At 38.5% G+C, this 25,504-nt stretch overlaps 1 protein-coding gene across 2 annotated transcripts in view; it reads right to left on the bottom strand.

The window, feature by feature from the left end:
* tgfbr1b (transforming growth factor, beta receptor 1 b) overlaps nucleotides 1-16,542 on the bottom strand; it is a 55,065-nt gene extending 38,523 nt beyond the window's left edge. The window contains exon 1 of one of the 2 annotated variants that reach the window (XM_066723365.1): nucleotides 16,395-16,542. In XM_066723365.1, the coding sequence (XP_066579462.1) occupies nucleotides 16,395-16,464 (70 nt within the window). In that variant the 5' untranslated portion in view covers nucleotides 16,465-16,542. The remainder of the gene's footprint in view (nucleotides 1-16,394) is intronic. The other variant, XM_066723366.1, reaches the window with a different exon arrangement.
* Between the last annotated feature and the right edge of the window lie 8,962 nt (nucleotides 16,543-25,504).

Genomic DNA, 25,504 nt, shown 5'->3' with positions numbered 1-25,504 from the left:
CTCTAAAAAATATATATAGTATAAGAATTAAAAACAACAAGCTTGGTGATAGACATGTTGCTCATACCTGGGAGCGGAAAACATTCTGTGGACAAACAAAGGGAATTAACAGATTTCATAGTACTCCAATGCCCCATCACACACACATTCCCTTGTATTTATTGATGATATGAATGAATTCTGAAGTGTTTAGGGCTATATTATCTGCTCAGACTCATTGGACAGCGCTTCACACTGCAGATGGACAATGACCCGAAGCGTACTGTGAAAGCAACCCAAGATTTGTGGAATGTTCTGCAATGGCCAAGTCAATCACCTGACCTGAATCCAATTGAGCAGCATTTCACTTGCTGAAGACAAAACTGAAGGCAAAACACCAAGAACAAGCAGGAACTAAAGACAGCTGCAGTGCAGGCCTGGCAGAGCATCACCAGGGAAGAAACCCAGCATCTGCTGATGTCTATGGGTTCCAGACTTCAGGCAGTCATTGACTGCAAAGGATTTGCAACCAAGTATTGAAACTCACAATTTAATTCAAGATTATGTTAGTTTGTCCAAATACTTCTGAGCCCCTAAAATTGGTAGGACCACATATAAAAGTGGGTGTAACTCCTGCACCGTTCACCCAATTTGGATGTAATTACCCTCAAATTAAAGATGAAAGTCTACACTTCAAGCACATCTTGATTGTTTCCCCAAATCCACTGTGGTGGCGTACAGAGCCAAAATGATGGCAATTGTGTCACTGTCCAAATATTATTGGACCTAACTATATACAGCATTTTCCAAGTACTCTCCAAACCTGAAGGCAAGAGAGTATTAAGCCACCGAGTCTAGATGGCTGAGTGAGCATTTGCTTTTTAGACGCTTTTGGTCGCCTGACTCCTAGGCAGACAGCAACTGATAAATTAGAGCACCCTTCCACAGTACAGCTGTGTGCAACTCAGTGACCAACGCAGTAGGTAATAAGAATGAAAGATGCATACAAAAAATACATTCATATCATTCTGCATGGGAGAAGAAATACCCATGGCTTGTACAGTCAAAAAGCTGTGAAAAAGCCTATGTGTAGTTTTGTGTTTTCAGATTATACATTTATTTGGTTTTAAATATAAAGACATCTGTTATGAAAAATAAAAAAAATCATGAGACCGAATTGAATCAGTTATTTTGCACAAGACTAACAATTAGATCATACTACACTGGACATATGAGTTTCAGGAAAGCAAGAACAAAGAACAGTACTAGATACTAAAAAAAGATAAAATCATAGCCACGTAGTTCCTAATCACAAAGGGCCTTTAAATCAAGAACAATATGTGCTAGAAGACCATTATATCATAAGACCTCATTATTTAGGTCTCTGAAAGATTATTTTGACTAGCAAGCCCAGGATTGTATTTCAAATGAGTTACTTTCTGTATTGATAGTCTATTTAAATAACCCACCGTTATTTTCTTTTTTTTTTCTTTTTAAGTAATACAATATTTTGGAGTTCAATGTGTTCAGCAGATTATTTATAGGTTTCAATATTTCTAAAAGACTGACCTATACAATTTAAATTACTTTTTGTGGAAGTTATTTGTGTCATTGTGTATCCAATTAAGATCTCACACCATGCAAGAAAAAGTGTGCTGTGCTTGGAGTGATAAGAGTTTATGTTCAGTATTTTAGGGCCTCATAGTAACTTTCCATGTTCAAACTATTGTTGAAAATATAGATCTGCATTTGCAAAAAGGAAATTGATAAGGTAAGGTAAGGTAAAATCCACTGTATAAAATAACTCTCCACTGCCAAAAAATTGGAAAGTATCCAAGACTACATACAAATCAACAGTGCAAAAACAAAAGACCAAATCTCAAACTTGGCACTACCGAACACCACAAACATTAGCCGTTATGAAATCTTGTATCAAAGCTCAATATTTATCTAACTTCACAATATTTTGTAAATGATCTTGAACAACTTTGTACAAATTTATTAAAATGTACTTTGCAGACACCGGAGAACTGTTAATTACTGTTTATGATGCATTGATGATTCCGCCCTCTTATGACAGAAGAGAAGACAGAAGACAGAAGGGTTCTCCTTAATAGCAGTTTGCCTTCTGGGCTTGTCTGTGTTAAGCAGATAAACATAACATGTTGAAGTGAAATAATGGAGTGAGTGTTTGGCAAGAGGCTGCTTAGCAGAGAGCAGGTCTTAAAGGCCGGAGAAGGCTGTTGCCCTGCAGCCAGGATTATTTTAGGACAAGGTCAACAAACTGAAATCCTGGCAGAAACATGGAACACAGTGGACAGATGACTTACACCCCCCGTTGGAGTAGCAGCATTACAAAAGTAGTAACTTATTTGATTGGTATGTTACATTTGTAAGTGACAAAGCAATACAAGTGATAATTAATGTCTACAGTTTGTACCCAACTGTAACTGAGCCTACGCTTTTTCTTCCTTATGACAAATAACATAAAAAGGGTTATTTAGAGCATTAGAACAGTTTTCATCTTGCCCGTAGTGTGGACTACAGTCCTAATGTCTTGTCTAATCTATATAAACTACATTGCAGGATGTGTATTGTTAAAAAACAACACTGCAACTGACTTGCAGCGCCACAGTTAGAAAGAGTACACAGGCAGTGTCTTGAATAGCTATAGCCTGTTGTGGGCAACATGATTTGACAGCCATCACACAGAGTGCTCCACCCGGCCCGGGCATGTGCTAGATCTCTGTACAGTGTGGTTTATGACAGTTTTCACCCCCCCCCCCCATTCCTGCACCTTGCCTCACACTCCACAACAAGAGCCTGGCAGCTGAAGACTGCAGTAAACTCCCTCTTTAGAAACAGCTTCATTGGAAGAGACTAACAAACCACCCCCCGAAAAAAAGGATCCAAGTCTCTTTGGGTACAAGGATGTGAGTAATGAATGGAAAGCATTCCTATGACCCATTTAGGTGATTTCCAACCCACAGGGAAGTAAGACTGGATTCAGTATACTGTCAATAAATAAATACATGTAATTACCAAGCGTCTACTGGGTTGAACTAAATGAAAATGTCACAAAGTAAGAGCAACCTTTCTCCCTGCAAAACAACTGAAATCTTTCATTGTGGGATAACACATACACAGACACACAGGGTTAATATAGGGAATGCAAAGCCAGTCTGAAAAAGTAATATTTCATTATTTATTAGCAGACACCCTTACCAAGGGTTTAATGTCGTAGAAGAAATGTATCAAATCCTCTTGACAGATCTTTCAGAGCATCACCTGTCCCTATACATCAAATCACAGGCAGTAGAAACCTCTCACTCACTGTACCATAGAATTTATCGATACTGTATTGCACATATAAGTACAAATACAGAACAGATTGACAGTATTATATACAGATTAAGATAAAGCCACTTGAAACAAAAATTTTAATTGTTAGGTTTTCAAATCAGAAACCAAGCTACACACAGTATTTTAATAATCACACCAATCATGACCAATTATATTAAAGTTACTACAATATCAATATTTTACATGATCCCAATCATAAATCCATAAAACCTCCATGTTGGGATTTTGGGTTACAGTGCATCCAGAAAGTATTGACAGCGCTTCACTTTTTCCACATTTTGTTATGTTACAGTCTTATTCCAAAATGGATTAAATTCATTATTTTCCTCAAAATTCTACTAACAATACCCCATCATGACAACATGAAAGAAGTTTGTTTGAAATCTTTGCAAATTTATTAAAAATAAAAAACAAAAAAAGCACATAAGTATTCACAGCCTTTGCCATGACACTCAAAATTGAGCTCAGGTGCATCCTGTTTCCACTGATCATGCTTGAGATGTTTCTACAACTTGATTGGAGTCCACCTGTGGTAAATTCAGTTGATTGGACATGATTTGGAAAGGCACACACCCGTCTATATAAGGTCCCACAGTTAACAGTGCATGTCAGAGCACAAACCAAGCCATGAAGTCCAAGGAATTGTCTGTAGACCTCCGAGACAGGATTGTATCGAGGCACAGATCTGGGGAAGGGTACAGAAACATTTCTGCAGCATTGTCCCAATGAGCACAGTGGCCTCCATCATCCGTAAATGGAAGAAGTTTGGAACCACCAGGACTCTTCCTAGAGCTGGCCGCCCGGCCAAACTGAGCGATCGGGGGAGAAGGGCCTTAGTCAGGGAGGTGACCAAGAACCCGATGGTCACTGTGACAGAGCTCCAGTGTGTCTCTGTGGAGAGAGGAGAACCTTCCAGAAGAACAACCATCTCTGCAGCACTCCACCAATCAGGCCTGTATGGTAGAGTGGCCAGACGGAAGCCACTCCTCAGTAAAAGGCACTTGACAGCCCGCCTGGAGTTTGCCAAAAGGCACCTGAAGGACTCTCAGACCATGAGAAACAAAGATTGAACTCTTTGGCCTGAATGGCAAGCGTCATGCCTGGAGGAAACCAGGCACCGCTCATCACCTGGCCAATACCATCCCTACAGTGAAGCTGGTGGTGGCAGCATCATGCTGTGGGGATGTTTTTCAGCGGCAGGAACTGGGAGACTAGTCAGGATCGAGGGAAAGATGAATGCAGCAATGTACAGAGACATCCTTGATGAAAACCTGCTCTAGAGCGCTCTGTACCTCAGACTGGGGTGAAGGTTCATCTTCCAACAGGACAACGACCCTAAGCACACAGCCAAGATAACAAAGGAGTGGCTACAGGACAACTCTGTGAATGTCCTTGAGTGGCCCAGCCAGAGCCCAGACTTGAACCCGATTGAACATCTCTGGAGAGATCTGAAAATGGCTGTGCACCGACGCTCCCCATCCAACCTGATGGAGCTTGAGAGGTCCTGCAAAGAAGAATGGGAGAAACTGCAAAGATTTCAAACAAACTTCTTTCATGTTGTCTTTATGGGGTATTGTTTGTAGAATTTTGAGGAAGATAATGAATTTAATCAATTTTGGAAAAAATGTAACATAAAAAAATTTGGAAAAAGTGAAGCGCTGTGAATACTTTCTGGATGCACTGTACATTCACCTAAAGGATTATTAGGAACACCATACTAATTACTGTGTTTGACCCCCTTTCGCCTTCAGAACTGCCTTAATTCTACGTGGCATTGATTCAACAAGGTGCTGAAAGCATTCTTTAGAAATGTTGGCCCATATTGATAGGATAGCATCTTGCAGTTGATGGAGATTTGTGGGATGCACATCCAGGGCACGAAGCTCCCGTTCCACCACATCCCAAAGATGCTCTATTGGGTTGAGATCTGGTGACTGTGGGGGCCAGTTTAGTACAGTGAACTCATTGTCATGTTCAAGAAACCAATTTGAAATGATTCGACCTGTGTGACATGGTGCATTATCCTGCTGGAAGTAGCCATCAGAGGATGGGTACATGGTGGTCATAAAGGGATGGACATGGTCAGAAACAATGCTCAGGTAGGCCGTGGCATTTAAACGATGCCCAATTGGCACTAAGGGGCCTAAAGTGTGCCAAGAAAACATCCCCCACACCATTACACCACCACCACCAGCCTGCACAGTGGTAACAAGGCATGATGGATCCATGTTCTCATTCTGTTTACGCCAAATTCTGACTCTACCATCTGAATGTCTCAACAGAAATCGAGACTCATCAGACCAGGCAACATTTTTCCAGTCTTCAACTGTCCAATTTTGGTGAGCTTGTGCAAATTGTAGCCTCTTTTTCCTATTTGTAGTGGAGATGAGTGGTACCCGGTGGGGTCTTCTGCTGTTGTAGCCCATCCGCCTCAAGGTTGTACGTGTTGTGGCTTCACAAATGCTTTGCTGCATACCTCGGTTGTAACGAGTGCTTATTTCAGTCAAAGTTGCTCTTCTATCAGCTTGAATCAGTCGGCCCATTCTCCTCTGACCTCTAGCATCAACAAGGCATTTTCGCCCACAGGACTGCCGCATACTGGATGTTTTTCCCTTTTCACACCATTCTTTGTAAACCCTAGAAATGGTTGTGCGTGAAAATCCCAGTAACTGAGCAGATTGTGAAATACTCAGACCGGCCCGTCTGGCACCAACAACCATGCCACGCTCAAAATTGCTTAAATCACCTTTCTTTCCCATTCAGACATTCAGTTTGGAGTTCAGGAGATTGTCTTGACCAGGACCACACCCCTAAATGCATTGAAGCAACTGCCATGTGATTGGTTGGTTAGATAATTGCATTCATGCGAAATTGAACAGGTGTTCCTAATAATCCTTTAGGTGAGTGTATATTCAGTTCATTTAGAAATTTGTTTGTTTGAGTTTTAGTAACAAATTATTTTTTTCCATGTCAGTTGAACATTTTAAGGTAGTTGATAAATCTCTTAAAAAAAAGTTTTTGTTTTTAGTGTGAGAAACTGACAGTTGCGATAGAGAATCCTCTATTCTCTCTGCCTTCCTGTTGTGTTTGGGCCGAGTGCAAACGATCAAAGGATACATCGCAAATCAGGTATCTGAGAGAAGACCGACTTCTGAAAGTTCACCCAGACCATGTATATGTGGTGTCTGGTTTGTTTTCTAATGTAAAAATTCCATTCAATGTAACTCCACATTTTGATGTGTATCCTGCCTGTTTTACATACCCTTCCATACAAACAGTTACAGGATCACTCAACAGCTGTCATTAGTAGTACTAGTAGTACCTGATTATTATGTTAAATACTAAACATATTAGCTTAATGCAACTAGTAAAAAATTATTGAATTTGATACTTGTTTGCATTCTTGGAAAACAAATGTAACATTTGCATGTCTGAAGGTCTCAATATAACCTTAGTGTCTATTGCTACAGATAGTTATTATTGTCATTCTACTGTTTTGAGGAGTGCTTATTATTTAGGTGTATAATGTTTAATGTGTGGAAATGGCCTCCATGCCTCATATGAAGTTGTGCATTACTAATACATGGGCTATGCATGTTTCATGGTTCTCAGATGGTTATGATGTCGTTCTGCAATGTTCTTAAATACCCATTAACTATTGAATAACAAAAACAGACCAAGCCAACGATAAAACTCACATTTCTTCTGTCTTCCACATGCTGCTAGAATCCTCAATATAGTCTTTCCTCACCAGTGATTGTACTAACATGTATGTTCTATATCCCTGTTCACCTCCAACACACATGCATAAGCTGTTGCACAATATTGAAATCTGAGAAGGTTTAGCATGATACACAATGCTGAGTCAATGAGCTTAAATAGGGTGTGGTGGAAGTATAAAATTATATTAGGGATTATAGGAGGGATATGGGTAATTCATGCTTATTTCAATATATATTTTTGGGTTTGCTTTCTTGGAGCAGGGGGGCATAAAAATGAATTAATGTCTTGGAGTTCAATTATAAATACTTAATTATTGTAATATAATAATAATCTAAATAAACCCATCCAGTACATATATACAGACACTCAAAAAGCTGTGATCTACAGCATTTCTTAATCATTACAAATATATATATATATATATTAAAATGAGAGGGGATTAGATAACTTTCATATTTCCACCAGAAGTCTATTAGCCTTTTCAACTTTTAAAAGCAGATAAAAAAGATGGATTAGCCTTGGTTTAAAGAGATAGTATAATATCAATATAGTAGGATGAGGGAGGAGGGTACCTAAAGATTAAAAATAATAAAAAAATATCAGACAACTGCTTGTAAAGGGAATAGCATTCAATAAGAAGGAACTAGAAACTACAAAACCTTCAACATCTAACTACAGAATGTAAACAAGATGTCACAACGGGAAAGCTGGGTAGCTAGCTTCCTTTAAAGATGCGGTCACTGTTTGCCATTTGTTTTATATAGCCCTAGCTTCCTCTTTTAACGAAGACACCACTATAAGATTACAAACGTGTGGGAGTGGTGGGTGACTGGGACCACATGTAAAAGCTTTTCTAAGAACTACATTTTGAGCTACTCATAAAATAAGGGTGACATCTTCCCAATAAAAGTAACTGACACGAAACAGCATGTTTTACGATGCTTAGATATGGATCCATTCATTAAACAGCCACTTCCTACTGAGTAACGGATAAAACAGAAAAATAAATAAATAACTACTCCAGCAGAATAGATAATGAATGAGAAAAAAATATAACTACTTTGGCAGAAGGGGTATGAAATGGTGCCTCACGAAGGCAAATAAACAACCTCCTTAACATTTCAGGTCACATCACTGCATCTCGGGACGTTTACAGTTTCAATCTGAAAATGCAGCCATTAAAACGTAATCCTCATGTAGACCGATGGTTTGGACGCAATGATCCAATATCAATCCAGTATAGTTTTAGACTCTCCTCCCCAATGTAAACACTTCCGAAACACAGATTGTGAAACCACACACACAGCAAAATAACCCTGATCTGTTTGGTTTTTAAAGGGCTGGACTTCTATACAAACACGACCAAAGCCTCTGCATAATGCTAGGGTTAAAGGTAGACTCAATGCCAGTTTGGTTTGTGACCAACTCTCACTGCAATGCAATGCCTTTCCGGATCCCCCCAGCCCCCACACTACAAGCCGTGAAGCGTCTTTCCTGAATAAGGAATGAAGATTCAAATTATGTAGCAGGCATCAATAGGCCCTTTCATTACCTGAAGTCAGGAGAGACTGCAAATTAAAAGATGCAAAGCTCAATTCAATGTCTATCGCTGAGGTGTAGTCCATTGAGGCCGTTTCATATTTCAGAAATCAATCGCAATTAGATTTCGGATCTTCAGAGCCAACAGCCCTGACCTCTAATGCAGTAATTGAATTCTCACATTCCCCAGTAGAAAGCGGTTCAATAGCCAGGCTGTAGTTACAGGAAAATACATCAGCAAAACTTGGGATGAATTGGTTTAGAGTGTGTTGCGCTTCTGCTGTTTGGCAATCAGCGTTGCACACAATCTATGCATACTCTTACATGTTTAGTACTGTAGGCCTGTTTCTCAATGTCTATTCAGTCTTAATCAGCTTCCAGGGCACATTTCTGCTTGCTCCTGGTCTTATTTTTCACTCTGCTGCCAAGCACATCCCACAACACCTCAACAGGATTAACACCAGGGGAAGGAGGCATGGCACTGAAAATCAAACAAGCGTGCAAATAGGTGAACATTAGGGCTCCACAGACAAAATCAGACAGTGATGCATTGAAGGGTATAGTGCATTTGTTCCAACTTTTCCTTGATTAATGAAAACATCTGCTAAGTGGACCAGACTTAAACAATCCCAAATCTTGCCAGCCAAGTGCAGATTCTAGCAACCACCTTAAATCAGATAGCGGTCATTGTTAAGGGCCGTGAGAACTACTTTATTATGGCTGCAGTAATAAACCCACTGCATATCAAATAATTAGGCTACTCATTCTTTAAAGAGGCAATTGATCAAAAAGGACAGCAATGTCCAATCTATTTAGGACATAAGATGGTATATATTATCTAGGTATCAATGCAATTTTGAGTGTATTATTCCATTTTCTGAAAACATTTGTAGTTGAAAAGAATATTAGACCTAAAATGTTTTTTCAACAGCAGAATCACGGAAATACACTGATTAAGATTACAGTCAAAATACATGCATCTTCCTGGCAGAAATCGGAATGGATCAGAATATCCATATTTTTTTTTAAAATGAGATAATATACCAATTAACAAAGTAACAATTTCTGTTCCACTCTTTTGTTAATGGAGTGGGACCATAGTTGATTTTTTTGTGTTTGTTAAAAAAAACATCTACACTAATAAAACTGTTCAGACCATACTTGTAATACAGCAGCTTAATCTCCTGGGCTGCTCTGTACTCTTGCTATTATGAACATGACATTACAAATGCTGCCGTGTATTTATGTCCCGTTAGTACTATGGTTTTACTGCACCTTCCCCTCCCTTTAGCACAGAGCTAGGACTCAACTGTTACATCTGGAGTGGTTACTTTATTGGAATAGGATGTAGGCTATTTTTATTGTATTTTGTATTGATTGCACAACTTTTGCAAATGCTATAAATGTGTGTATCGATTGTTACTGTATTGTTGTATATGCTTTAAAATGCAAGTCGCCCTGGATAAGGATGTCTACTCTGAAATAAATAAAAAATATATAAATAAATACATTTAACAAATACTATGATGTCATGTCAAATATGCACACCAGTAATTATAGCATCCATTTTAGACAAATGTAGGCCTCAATCAGCAAGTGTAAATTACAGACATTTAAAGAAAGACCAGGAATATAGGCCTACATTTCTTACCATATTAAATTACCATGTTAAGTGTAAACAAAAATATTTGTTCTGTGACATACTGTGGCTACTGTACCTGGTCTAATTATACCATTTCCACATGTTTTTTGCTAAACAAAGACGACCATAAAAAACTATTTTACAATACATACATATAACATGTTTTATAAAAATGGTCTATTCAAATTAGCCACGCCTTGATCATGAGCAGAACCCAGAAAGGACAAAGATAAGAATGCCACACACACTTCACTACTAGTGCTATTAATTAATGAAGATCAGTCACTGAAACATCTTTAAATAACTAGGCAAGTGTTGCAGTATCCCCCCCCAAGTAAAAATCTAATTCTGAGCATAGAAAAATATAATATTTTCACTACAAATGCTTGTAGAATTTGGCTTTCCAAAAATTAAATGTTTTTTTTTTTTTTCATTGTTGTTGATCAGTTTTGATGGGTTTCTGTTTTCATATCTTGTTTGTCAAACTGAAATTCTCAGTGCAGGCCAATAATCTCATTTTAACTTTAGTTACAAGTAGGCCTAAACCTTTCAAAAAGCCATGTATAAATATATATTAAAACAAGTCTACCCGACAAGAAAAACAGAATGATGGTGCTGTGTAGTGGAAAGATAATACCCAAGTGTCTGAGCATACACTAAAAGGAAAATATTTGTGTCTGAGAAAACAGCCAGATGGTATTACGCATAAAAGGAGGTGTTTGACTACAGGCCAAGACATTTTACACATCACAACCACAAGCTGCATCATTTAAGCTGGAAATTGTGTATTCCTCTACTCTGAATGCAGCATTCAAAGTATATCACCTTTAGCTCCGGACATAAACTGGAAACATATTGAACAGCACAACGATCACCTCTCGTACTGTCTTGTTTGCAATATTCTTATTCTTGGTGTGCTTCAGTGTCATACACACGCCACCCCTCCCCCTCTCCTGCTTTGCACAATTATGACCTATAGTAGCTGCACGGTGATCATCACACATCCACAATAGGTTTACAACCTCACAACTGCCAAATTTTCTTTTCAAAGGTTGGGTAGGACCTGTAGGTTGACAATCGTCACCCATCACAAAATAATATGCCAAAAGATACAACAGTGCCACTCAGGGATTTGATACATTTCATCAGTGCACAACATTTATAAATATAAAGGGTTTCAAGTAATAATATTATTAATAATATTAATATTATATTACTGAAAGCAGCACTTTCTACATTTTGAGGCAACTGTATACTACACTCTCACAATATAAATCCAAGCAGAACGAGGCCTTTTCCTCATTACGGTAATGAACTGTAGCAAGAGGTCAAGTACTCTATAGACGTTTGCTTTAAAAAGTCAAAATGACTGTCAGTTGGTAAAATGTAGTCATATTCTGAACAACAGGGTATTACCAGCATTAATGTCACAAACCTGTGAGTGCAACCCAATGGTTCCAGAAGAAAAACACTGAATAGGCCTATATTTCAACAGCTTCTCAGCAGTGGCTGTCAAATGTATTTACATAAAGGGCCACATAGGTCTGTACACAGCACAACAAAGCACTGCGCTTGGAAACTGTCAGAGATGGACAAAGATTTGATAAGAAAGATGCAAGCATGTGCGGTCAAACAATCAGGCCATTTTTACTTGACTGTTTTAAGAGGCACTAAGCAACTGGTGAAAATGTACTGGTTATATAGTGTACCATCCAACATAGTATTTTGGGCCTTCATCTTCATGCACACATCACAGATATCAAAATATTTCCCCAATATCACCCTTGGTTCTTGAAACCTCTCCATGGTCGAAACTTGCACTGAATACCAAACGTATCCAAGATTCTTGGAGTATTTAGCTATTCAAAACCCTGACACTTAATGGGCATGCAAGAAATTCCTGATATTCCTATTTTTCAGCCATATGATAGAATTCACATTTTCTGGAATGGAGAATATTAAATTATTTGCTAAACCATATGCATTTCACACGGAGGCAACAATGCAATTGGTCAATGCTATAAATACTATTATTTATTATTAACATTTACCAGTGAAATGCATATTGTTTAGCAATGTTACCATAAGCTAACACATTAAAGAGAATCATGCATCTGATCGGAAGCTGATTAGGATGTCATGTTTCACATCCCAAACACACTGCTTGATCCGTCTCTCAGCTTATTGGTTTCATACCTGTTAAGGGAGACACTGGGATCTAAAAAGGTTTAAGGAGCAAGCGACATCAGTAAGGATTCCATAACAAGTACTCAAACATGGAAATACTACCAAATTACAACCCCCCTATGCCAGTTCTGCAATGCATTAACTTTAACAAGCCAGATTCACAGCCGAGTTCTCAATCTGACTGAAGCAGGGCGTTTTGAACGCATCAATGGCTCTAAATCCGATTACAACTGGCATGTATACAACTTCTCAAATTAGTTTTGGTTCCTTAAGCTTGGACAACAGGCAGTTCGGGGTCACACAAATCTTTGAATGCTTTAGATTCTACAAACGAAAGTTTAAGTTGCTGTATTTACTTTGTAAGAAATGTGTTGCAAAACGATAACTTGTAACTATTTGAAACGGCTCACATTCTGCACACAGAACAAAGAGATTCTCAATTTAAATATGCAGAGAAACTCAGCCTCTATATAGAATAGCCAGGGTTTCATATTATGTTTCACATTAGACTTATTGCCATTTCATTTCATGTAAACACAGCAATAGAACTTGTAAATGGTTTCCATTCAAATCATAATTCATTTGCTGACATGGCAACTCTAAAAACAGCAACTCAATATTTTACGACCTGAAACTGGAGAGAAAAAAAAAAAAAAAAAAACCTGTTGCCACAAATGTGGATCTACGTTATATAAGAAATACAGAAATAAACTATTAAGTGAAGCATGTCAAACAGAACTGGGATTGGGAAATTATCTTGATTTGAGCCGTTTCCATCCTAGTCATTAAAGTCATATTAGCAGCTTCAAACCACATGAAAGTGCTTAACAATACCGTTAGTTATAGGGCACTGCAGAGTTTTAATTACATACTTGAGCAACGTGCTGGGGTGAAATTCAGGAAAAGGCCTCGGGTACATTTCTAAATGAACCTGCAGCTTGTCAATAACACAGTCTCTTTAGCACTAAACTACAATTTTTCCTCCAAATAACCCCCAAAATATTCCTGATGGATTTTGCATTCAGTGGTGCGTTGCGCTTCAGGATTCAGATTTCCTGAGCTACACAGATTTTTAATTTAAAATTGATTCTCGAAACACCTCACCAGTAAGGGAGCTGGTACACAGAGAAAAATCTATTATCATAAAAACATGCCCTGGGTATGCGCAATCCTGCATAAAGATGATACGATTTGCAAAATGAGCCTATTGCTCCTTTCTTTGAAATATTTGTTGAAAGAAACTCTAGTCCACACTATATGTTGCTATATTTCTATAGCAATGGCTGACCTATAATCTAAGCAACATCACTACAGTACACCCTTTTTCCCCCCCTCTCTACATAGAGCTGACAATTTTAAATTAAATAATTGTTAATTAAACAAAAAGTCAGCTTTTAAACCATCTATCCGTGTCTGTTTTGTAAACTATCAGCTCAGTCAACCAGTGTTCAGCAAAAACACAGTCTATGCTTCTAGAACATTTTAAATCCAACAAATAATCCAGATAGCAAATTATTTCCACGATGTGATCCAACTGCATTGAAATAGCCTCACTTAAAAAACAAAAAAAACACTGGATTTGCCAAATGATCTATTATCAGTTCAGTATTTTATCTGACGTTAAAGGAGACCCTGCACTGATGAGCTGCATCTGTTTGGTGTGGACTAGCTGGATGCCAACAAACGAATGAACTGATGGAGGTTTTTGAAGATGCGTGTTTACTGTCACAAAGGAAAGCCAAGTCTATAAACAGCTTGAAATTCTGAACTAGTGAAGTACGAAAATATACAATACCCGATATCTTTATGTCAGACCTCAGATGTAAGCCACCATCACAAAACACAGCTCCAGGATTTTCTCTGCACACCCCAAACTACCAACAAACTTGCTACGCCTAAAGACCAGTGGTCTCCTGGTGCAGAGGACTTTAAAGTCTCAAAAAACTGGCTTGTGTACACAATGGGCTCCGCTAAATGTGAAATAGTATACAGTTAGCAAATCAGTAAATGCATAAATAAACCTCCAAGCAATAGTTTAATATCGTGCTAATTTTTACACTCATTCATAATGTACATTTCAGAGCTGCTTTCTAAGTATTTAATAATTGAACACAGAGAGGCCTCTAAAACCTGCTAGGAATGGGGGGTTGGCTTCCTTTGCTCTAGGAGAGGGGGGCATTTAAACACTGAACATATATTAAAGTCAAGTGTCACAATAAAGGTTGTCTTCTACGAAACCATTTAAAACGATTATGGCAAGCTCAGCCATGAAATATTTATGCCATTACATTAATTATGACAAACATTACCTTCTAGCTGTAATTACAAATAGTAATATATATTATACACACACACACCTTCTCAAATACAAAATACAATATTGCAGTTTGCCAACTGACATAACACATTGCAGCATTTGCTTTCTGACCATATGGATTTGCTTGGCACAATACACATAATAGTACTGGTTGTGACCAGAATAAGGAGTTTTAAGTAAACCACATTTTTAGAACAGAGAATGCAATTTCACTGGAATGGAGGGCACAAGCACAGTAGACATTTTGTAGGCAAAACAATATTTTTGATGAAGGTAAATCCACTCCAGAAGTTCAGCATTAAACTCTCCTAGTTACAACCCTAATGCATCGCTGCTGCGTCGCCTCAGAAAGCACACACATGGTGCACCTTCAGCTGCTGGATTTCGAGCCACGGGGGTATTGATTTCAGCACTTTGTCATGCAAATCGGACTGCTTCACTTCAGCCCCACATCGACTGGGCATGTAAATCCTGTTTCCGATTCCAAAGCCTCCACTGCACAGGAATGACAACACTATTCATTCCACAAGTGACTGGGCTCAGTTTAACCCCCATCCCCACCACTACCCCTACTATACCAGTGGGGATCGTGATGCAAACTGGAACAGGACAAGGACGCATGACGTGCGGGGCTGCAAACGCATTGTCCCGTGCATGCTTCCTCCGGCTCGAAATATTGATCCCTCCTCTTCATCACCGTTTCGTCACACAGTGGTTCGATTGAAATGTCCAAACAGTGCCACCCGTACTGTACATCTGTCCCGATCAAGTGTGCTCAACAGCAGGCAGGAAAACAGCAGTCTGCAAGCTGCAAACCCCACTCTTAACACTGTCTGCATTATAAAGGCCATTAACCGATCTAAGCAAATCGCTACGTGAGCTAGGGTGCCTTGTTTACCAACGTAAATAAAGGACGATGCATGCAACACATCCATTAGAAATAAAGCAATGGGGAGACAGGGGGGGGTGAGACACCACGGCACACTTAAATGAGAATAATCGTGGCTTCGGGCAGTGTAGTTAAAACTATTTTTTAAGAACTGAAACACCTATTTCAATAGAGCAGATCTCATTCTGTGCAGAGCGGATCCTAAAGAGATGCTATGTTGTCGTATGCATGCGTATCCTGTGTAGGCAGACATGTACACACGAACACAGCTTCTCCCACCGATCACCGGCAACAACCCCCCGGCCCTGCCCGCCTCGCCGCCGAGGGGTCCGGCGTGTCTCTCGCTGAGGCCGGTCACGACACACATCAGCTGCCCGGGATGCCAACTTATAATGGGGGCTATTAAACAGCCGCTACTCGGGCACAGCGGGCTGCAAAACAACGCCTTTGCCCGACGTGTAAGCGCTTTGATCTTGAGCTTTACTCGGGCCCCGTTAGGTGTGCGAGTGACTTTTCCTCCTCCTCCCTCTCTCTCTCTCTCTCTCTCTCCCCTCTTCTCCAGCGCAGATCCCCTAACAATACACATTCCTGACAGCGCGGCTCTCTCTGACCTGCGCCATCTTTGAAAAGAGTCTTCGGGCAGACGATTCTTGAAACAAAGAGCAACAGCCGGCACCCAACCCGCCATCTGCCATCAAACTTCTCCAATCCAGAGCCCTAGATGCATCTCCCCCCGGCTCTGCGGTTCTGCTTACCTTGGGTCTCATGAAGCCCAGTCCCAAAGAGCAGGACTATTAACGTTAGACAACAAGGAACCGCATCCATTGTGATTCAGATTTACTCTCCAGACTCGCCGTCTCTCACACACAACTTCTCTAGGCTCAGCTTGAGGGCAGCGCTGATTGGTCCACAGCGTCACCACACCCCGCCCAGACGGAGTATGATTGGTCCTCAGCGTCCCCAGGCCCCGCCCAGCCGGAGTAACACACTCAGCCGTGGTAAACAGTAGCTCGGAAACGTGCGGTGTGATGGGGTTGCCTTGCCTTCTGTTAATGCTGGTTAACTTTGTATTGTAATCATTTCAATTATTAGCTGTTACATTTTAACTAGATTTATATAAAGCAGATGTACATTTTGTTCCCTGCAATCGAGCATCCTAAACTGGGGAGGAACACCAGTGACGGTATCTTGGAAAAATAAATACATAAGGCTAAATCGTGAGAGGAATGCATTGCTGACCAAATTATATCAATGTGTGTGTCTGCCAGATATAGTCATACCATTGATAAAATGTAACAAACAGATGATTTAACAAAATTAATTCAATCTTTCTATTCTTTTTGCTAATAAAAAATGAAAATATGAAGAAAAAAAGCTGCACAGAGAAACATCATGTGTTTTATAAATAATGGCATGTTTTCATGCCAACACAAAGACCACATTTGTTCACAAATAACTCAAAATAATCCTGTATCAACTTCCACTAACATGTATATAAGCTTCCAAAGGTCCCCTGTTTCCATGAGGTATAAAAGGCAGTTGCTCACAGAAGCAAGACACTAGTAGCACTCATCTGCATGGTCAAAGACGGCTGTCCGACAATTGGAGGCAAAGGGTAACTGACTTCCACAAGTTGGGTGATGACTAGAAAAAAAACACAATAAAGCTGACCCTACCAGTTTCCACTATAGTGTCCATCATCAAGAAGTTCAAGGCTACTGGAACAGTCACTACCTTGCCAGGGAGAGACTATTACCACCATATAATAATAATAATAATAATAATAATAATAATAATAATAATAATTGTAGTGCAGTGAGAAAAGTGGTTCTGAAGGCAAACTCAAACCTAGGGGCAACAGGAGATCTTCAAGAGAGACTGGCATCATCAGGATACAATGTCAACATAGCACTGTTGCATGTCAGCTGCGTGATAAACAAAAAAACACCTGAGGGTGAAATTCTGCCAGGAGGAGTGGATAGAAAAAGGACCAGAACCATATAAAAGATTACAAGTGTGTTTTCAGTGTTTTCACAGTCAACGGAGGATACACTGAATACTGTACAGTGGCTCCCATGTGTATTCATACCCTTCATATATTATAACAAAGAGTTGATTTATCAGAATAAATGAAAGTGTGGAATCTTTTTTTTTTTCTCAAATAAATGAAAATATGAAAAACTTTAATACTAACAACACCACACAGAACAACATCCTTTGTTTTACAAATAGTGGCATATCTTTGTAATTTCTTTTGAGTCACTGCCTGTATTAACAATTAATTTCAGAACATTAAGATTGACAATATTTCTTCCACAAGCATTATGGTAGTGATTAAAAAAAATCTCTTTAATCAAAATGAGAAAGAATCTGTTGCAACTTAAAGGGAGAAATCTGCCAAAGTAATGCAGTTTTTTTTTTACAAAGGATTCAGAATATACAGCTTGCCCTGTCTTGTGATTTAATCACTTAATACCAACTAGCTTCTTTTTAAACTGCTCTGAAATGCATCAAGAATTTAACTGTTCGATATGTTTTATTGTGAAGATCATTCCAAGAAAAGACTGTGTGTCACTCAATAATTACATTCAAGTTTAAGGTGGAATCACACTTACTGAAAACACTGAGATACAATTGTTGTCTAAGAAGGTCCAATGTTTCATGAAATAGTGAACTCCCAAAAAATGTTATATCTTCATACATATTAGAAATGTAAATATCTTTTAAAATAGGCTATGCTATGAGTTTTTTTTTTACAAGTCCAGTTTAACATATTTTCTCAAGACCAATTATTACTTATAAAAAACTATGTGATAATCTCAGAATAATATCATAAATATCAACATAAATCAGAAAATATCAGGAGGTATCATAACATGACATGATTTCTATTGTTAAGTGTATCAGTAAATTGAGGCATTGATATACTTAACTAGAAAGATTAAGACTTAACCAAACTCTTTGTTTTAACCCGATTCATTAAACTGAGTCAACTTGAAAGTGAAACATTTTTTGTTTTTCCAGTTTGGGTATACAGACTATTTTAGGCATTTCAACTCCAGTAACAATATCTTGTACTGACGTACAGACTCATAAATCAACTACAGACTTTTACAGCCTAAAAGGTTGAGGGTGGATTTTGGATTCTCCCCGCACAAACATTTTGCCAACTCTTGTCATTTAACACCTATTGTGTTACAACCTAGACCTATTGTCAAACTATGTTTTTATACTTGCTTACCACACTATCAGCCAGTTCCTATTTTTTTGTATTCATCATATCTTTGTTACTTTCATACTGTCAGACTCTGGATATATTAACAGCTGAATGTTGCCTGACAAATTGGAATTGTATTGTAATACATTTGTAGATTATTTCAAGATCCATCCACATTAATTACCAAAAGATTGTGGGATATTTAAGTGATTAACCGTAATAAAGACAAATTACTATGATCATTGTTTATTGCTTTTATACTGCAGAACCATTAAGACTGGACCATTTGCCACGCTGAATACTGAACAAGAAACCCTAATTGTGAAAGTAGTGCATAATAGTGATTCCGCCTCTCATCTTGATTAAATTTAAAGTTCTAAGCTGCCCAAGAATATTTTTATATCTTCAGAGTAATTTACAGATTAGACTAAAATGATCCAAATGTATTATTCATTCCTTTGCCTTCTGATATAAAATTGCCTTCAGAATCCTTAATAACTGACGAATGATATCTCTAGTTTTTTCCACTGGTTTGCAATTACAGATCCATTTTTATTTTAATCTCCCAGTTCAGGATTAGTGTCTCGATCTAGTAATCATGAATTTTCACCTAACTGAAACTGCATTGAGTCTGAATTTGACCAAGTTTCCACGGCAGTTATTCCTTGGTGACTTTGCACATTTTATATCCCTCTTTCTGCTTCTTTCTCCAATTTATGTGAAATTTCTCATCTCCTTACTCCTTTTGCTATGCTATCCTATTTCCCCTGAGGACCTTATTAATTTTCTGCACGCCAGAGATCGTGTGCATTTGGGGCTATCATTAAAACCATTACAGAGGAAACAGGTATATTTACTACCAGAATATTTTTAGAAGATACATTAAAATGCCTTCTCTGAGATTTACATTGATTAATGTTAAGTATTTTCTCATAGTTAACTGGGGCATTATAACATAACATAATGTGCATTGGCAATAGGCATGTCTGAAATTAGAGATGGTTAAGTAATCAATGTAAGGAAAATCTACAAAGATCTTACAAAACAAGTGAACTCATTAGTAATGGGTTAAACACACAGCAGTTGTCATTTAGAGCTTGTTTGTTTTCTCTCTTACAGAAATAGGTATTACTTCCCAGGACTGTGGTAGCTCAGTAATTTTGAATGTTGTCTTCATACTGGCTTTGTATTCAGTACTAGAATGCATTCTTGTCCAGTTTAATTATAGATTCATATGTACTGGCCTTTATGAATCAGACAGGAGATTATAAGTAAACATTTCTCTTTAATAAGATTGCTCTGTATTGCTCTCTGTATAGAGCATTTCACTGAGATGTAAAGAAAGATGTTTTCCTTTTTCTTTTCCTTTGTAATATCTAAGATGAGATCCTTATGTACATTCATACCTGTGATCCTGGCAACTGGTTGTCCAGGCATGCCAATAAATGCTTCAGGACAGATCATGGTACTTTGTTGTAAAATGGAAATGCTGACCTGCTTTACAGATCACATTCAAACTCGTTTTAAACGAGTTCAGACATATTCCTTTAGTACAATGTTTGCATATTACTATTAATTGTATGTGCAGTGTATGTGCAGTGCAGTGAATTGGAGTTATAAACCAATATTTGGGAGAAGGGGTGGAGCCTAATCCCACCTACAATCATTTATATTTATTTAAATATAAATAATGTTCAACTGACAAACAAGCGCCTTCCCTACACAGTGGGCACGTCTCTGGTGGACATTTCATATTTTGTGTATGTGAGGTCAACTCACTACATCTGCAAAGGTCAGAGGGAGTGGCTCATGCAACCCACATTTGTTGAAAGTTGAAAGTGAGATTAATAGTTTAACTGTTGCCACAGGCCCTACCAGTCTTCATACAAAATATCTGTCAATTGCAGCCCAGATTTAACAAAAAAATAAACCACTCACAAATAAACAGCCAAGTATGTCAGGAGGGCCACCACTGATTAAAGGTTGATTGCTTTAAGGTGCCAGTTGTTTCAAGCAGTCTTGCACGGGGTAGGTTTCTTTCTCTGACTTCACTCAGTTCCCCTGCTGTGTAGAATGGGGTGCTGACTCTTTATACACAAACACGTATCTGGCAGATATGAAGTCCTCTTGGCTTGATACTGGGGTCACTGCCTTCCTAATACAGAGGTCAAAGGGTAGGAGAATAAAGGATGGAGGCAGGGTAGTGTGGATTATCTGTCCTGTGTCTGATGACTGATTCTTCACCTTTGTTTTCTAAAACATAGCTGGCATGAAGTGATTGAATACGAGCAGCAGATGTTAAATACTGCATGGTATCAGCTGTAGTTGACCAGTCAGAAAAAACAGAAAAAGGCTGGGGATAAAAAGTTTATTTTGGATTATTTCAGAGCTTGCCAAAACTAAAAGCCCACCTGAAGGCGAGCATGTTTTGTAAACTCTGTGCAAGGACATTCGAACAGGTTTTGAATTCGAGTGGCCACAGACACCTAGGGCTCGACGTGGAATGACCCTCGTTCTCGGGTGACTTCTCCACTGACACTGCAGATGCACCAAAGCAGAAACTGTCTGGCCTCTCTCCCCCTTCTCCCCATCCCCCCAGCTGCTGGACAGAAGAGATTGATGATCGTCCATTGTTTGCTCTGTGTCCCGGGGCTGTTGCTTTTAAGAGCGTTTTATTTTTTTTATTTTTTGTACGCACTGCAGCAAAACTTTCCCTTAAGAGAGAATCAATGTGGAATGCTGTGCTTTTGATTTTGCAACCTTTTCTGTTTGTCTGACAGTCAAACAAACTGTGTTCCCTGAATCGTCAACAAATAAGCAGAAGCTGGTAGATGCGAGCCAAACAAGGATATGGATGACAGGGTCCATTATCCCTCATCCTAATTCTGGTTTGTCTGACTTTGTCAAAATCCCGATCCACACTTGCCAACCATCTGGACCTTGGCCACTGCAATCTCTCACCATTACAACAGGATGGACATGACAGGACAACAAAGCTACTGGCAGGCCACCTTCAATGGCAGGTTTTAAGATCTATCAGACTGATTCATATACTGTACCCTCTCTATGTCTGCCTTTATAGTTGCCTCTAATGCAATAACATAAAAAGTGGATTATAAGTAAATCTTACCAAATCATTTTATATGACATATTTTTCCCTTTGCAAAAATTAATCACAATAAACGCTTCTGTGCCTTTGGAGTTTTAACATTGTTGAAAATACTTCTCAATAGAAACTAGCCATTACTGGTTACATGAAATATAAGAAACATTTACAGTAAAGTGCTGAGAGCAATTTAAAGGAAAAACACACACACAATAATGAGTCAGTCATGTACAGACAGTCATTTAAAAAATGCGCACTTGATAATTTTCAGTCTGGGTTTATTCTGATTAAAATACTGAAAATAGTGGTTCACATGCTGTTCTTAAAAAGTACATTTCACACTGTACACTTGAGCATACAATTCTGAATACATAACAAGCTATTTTCACGATTCTTAATTGGTTTGTCTAGCATCTGAATAAATATAGCATTGCGTGGATTGTCAATTAAAATGGTCCAATGTCACCACAACACTTCTTGAGACTTAGTATAAATTACAATCCATTACATACTGTACTCAATGGGCCTAGGTCCCAGCTGCTGATATATTCATTGTATATTCTGGTTCTTGTTTGGTGCGAGTAACAGTAAAATATTAGTAAAGCTGTTGATACTATTCAACTATTCATATGGCAGGATCTGTATTACTTCACATTCCCACCCACACATACACTGCTGTAATAAAGTCTAAGTCAGAATCTTAAACTAGACTGTTTACTTCAATTTCAGACACAATTATGTAGATATGTGGTTACAGGATAGGCGCAATTTCCTGCCACTATTTTGCAAAATACAATAAAAGGAAGTTGTTTGTACACAGAGAGGGTTTTTACAATCTTACATTACACAGAAGGCTTTAAAAGATTGCTTTCACATTTTTAAAACCAAAATTGATATTCCTAGTCTGCAACCAGCTAAACACGGTCACAGATTTGGTCTTTTTCAGAAACATTTTACAGACTGAGTAAAAACAGCATGATGAACTTTTCAACTCAGAGAATAAATGGGTCTCCCCCCCTCATTCGCCGGGTTCAGCGCTAACATCCCCGTCACAGAGCATCTGCATTACGAGTCAATTACTAATAGTAAATCTTTATTTTATTCAGACCCTTATAGTCCACATTCATCTAAAAAGTGCTGTATGACATAAAACAGGAAGCTAAGCCTAATATGTATACTGTAAGTAGAAAAAAAAAGGAAAAAGAAACGTTGCTTTAACTGAATCGAAATCTGATCCAGTAAATAATGCTGCCCTGATGCAAAACTTCACTAATGAGGTTTTCCTGTATTGTTGAGGAGAAAGGAAGTCCCCATATTAGGTGCAAAGTGACTGAAGGTTGTGTCATCCTACCACATAGTCGAGCTTCAGACTCCAACAAACTATAACCACACCTGGAAGTTATAACAATGAGACACTTTAAAACAGTTTCCATTATCTATTGTTTTTCCTGTTGTCTGAACCCACCTCCCCCATGTGTAAATGAGTCTGCTTTCCAAGAATCCACTTTCAGAGCCTTCGAGATTCAGATCAACAGCAGGTGCTTTCAAATAGGTTGGACATTCAGAAAAATCATAAGTAGCATGGTCAGTTTCAGGGGATTTTTTTTTTCAATGTTTTCTTTTGTTTGTTTTTTGTTTGGGGCCATAATTTCCCATCAGATATATATATATATCCCCATAACAGTATTGCCCAAGTGACTCAATTGGTCTGTCTGTAATTGTATTATACAAATCCTATTATAGAAAACAACAAATGCTATATAATCAATCTTGTTTTGAAGATTAACTTCTGACCTTTTCACTGCATGCATCTGCACATGAATGGCCAAGGTCTGGACGTGTTCAGGAGTACACAGTGCTTGTGAAAGTGTGTTTACCTTGGTAAAGATGTTCCAGTCAAATGCATGGTTTTGCAGAAAGTGTGTGAGAAGTGGCTGCAGCCAGGTGGACGAACAGCGCGGGAGCCAAGTCAAGCAGGGCAATGTGACAGGAGTGAATATTAACTCAAGCGCTACTTTGCTAATGATATGGGATGCAGAGAGGACAGATGGTGCAGCTCGTGGCTCTGGAAGACTCTCTGTTTTGGACAGCTGGTGAAACCCCAGCAAAACCTACAGAATATGTGTCCTCTAGTTGAGAGCATGTATACATAATAACTGTGCACTGATTATACAGCGCAAAGTCATACCCAGAATTTATACAAAAAGCAGTACTTTGCAGTAGCAGAGAAAAAAGTATTGGCACCCTTCTTTCTGCTCAGCATTGTTATTATTGATAATAATTAAAAAGTATATAATTTGGCTGATGTCCTTATAAAAGGTAACTCACAAGGGCTCAATATAATCAATATACAATCAACAATACCATTCACAAAATAATTTATTTAAATAAACATTTAAAAAACACTTCTCAGACACATAGACTTTATCATTTACATTTCTAAAAGTGAATTAATCAGTTTATTCATGTCCAGTTGAACTAAATGCTCTGGTGGATCACAGTGAGTGAAAGCAGAGTGCCCATACTTATGTCTGCATCTTCATAGACATCTAGTGTTGCAGACGTTCAGTAAAGGCAGCACACGTGTTAACTCCGATAATGTGCTTGGGATAATTATTAGAACACATTGAGAGACATTTGTGTTCAATAATCTTCTAAGAGATGTGATTGATACATTTAATAAGCAATTTCTACAGGAGTATTTCACATCAAGAGTGACCTAGGTTTGTTTCTGGCCCTGGGTGTCTGTCTGTGTGGAGTTTGCACGTTCTCTCTCTGTCTGCTTGGGTTTTCTCTGGGTGCAACGGTTTCATCGCACTTCCCAAAGACAGCCTGCTTAGGTTGATTGGCTACTCTAAATTGCCCTGTAGTTGTGTGAGTTTGGTGTATGTGTAGTTTATTTTACCATCAAAGGGCACTTACTACTACTTACAAAAACAAATTCAATTGGGTACAACTTTGTAATTCAAGGTATATATTTTCTATAGTAAATGGAAAAGTCAGTATAAAAATAGAGTTCTTGTGCTTGCATTCCTAAGGGGAAAAAAAAGTTGAGTCTGGAAACTGTTACCATTATTACAGACACTTTCTTGGGATCAATTATGCAACATTTTCTTCCCTCTTCCTTTGATACATGTGTATCCTTAGAGACAGCTGCTAGTTGAAACTTGGGAGTCACAAGAGAACATATCTTTTAAAATAAAAAAAAATCTCTTGACCATTCCTTCACAGAAAGCTCTGGACGTAGAAAGGAATAAGGAATGAATGACAGGTGGATCTCACCCAGTAACAGAGAGCAGGGACAGGAGACAAAGTGTGAAATAAGTAATCTTCAGTAATTGTTGCTCCCTGTATGACATTCTGATTTTGGCAACTCAAACATTAAAGGAAATGCGTACCGCCTCCGTTTTCAAACAGGAAGGTTTGTCCTTTGTTTGTATTTCGCCAGTGTCTGGACATTGCAGATTTGCAGCATTAACTGGCCGTAATATAAGCAAAGACATTTCTCAGGCTGAGTCTGACTGGAAAGTGACTTTCCATGG

Source organism: Amia ocellicauda, chromosome 2, assembly GCF_036373705.1.
Source record: "Amia ocellicauda isolate fAmiCal2 chromosome 2, fAmiCal2.hap1, whole genome shotgun sequence".
Taxonomy (NCBI): Eukaryota; Metazoa; Chordata; class Actinopteri; order Amiiformes; family Amiidae; genus Amia; species Amia ocellicauda.
Note: the sequence above shows the minus strand (reverse complement) of the source record. Positions and strands in the feature narration are given on the sequence as shown.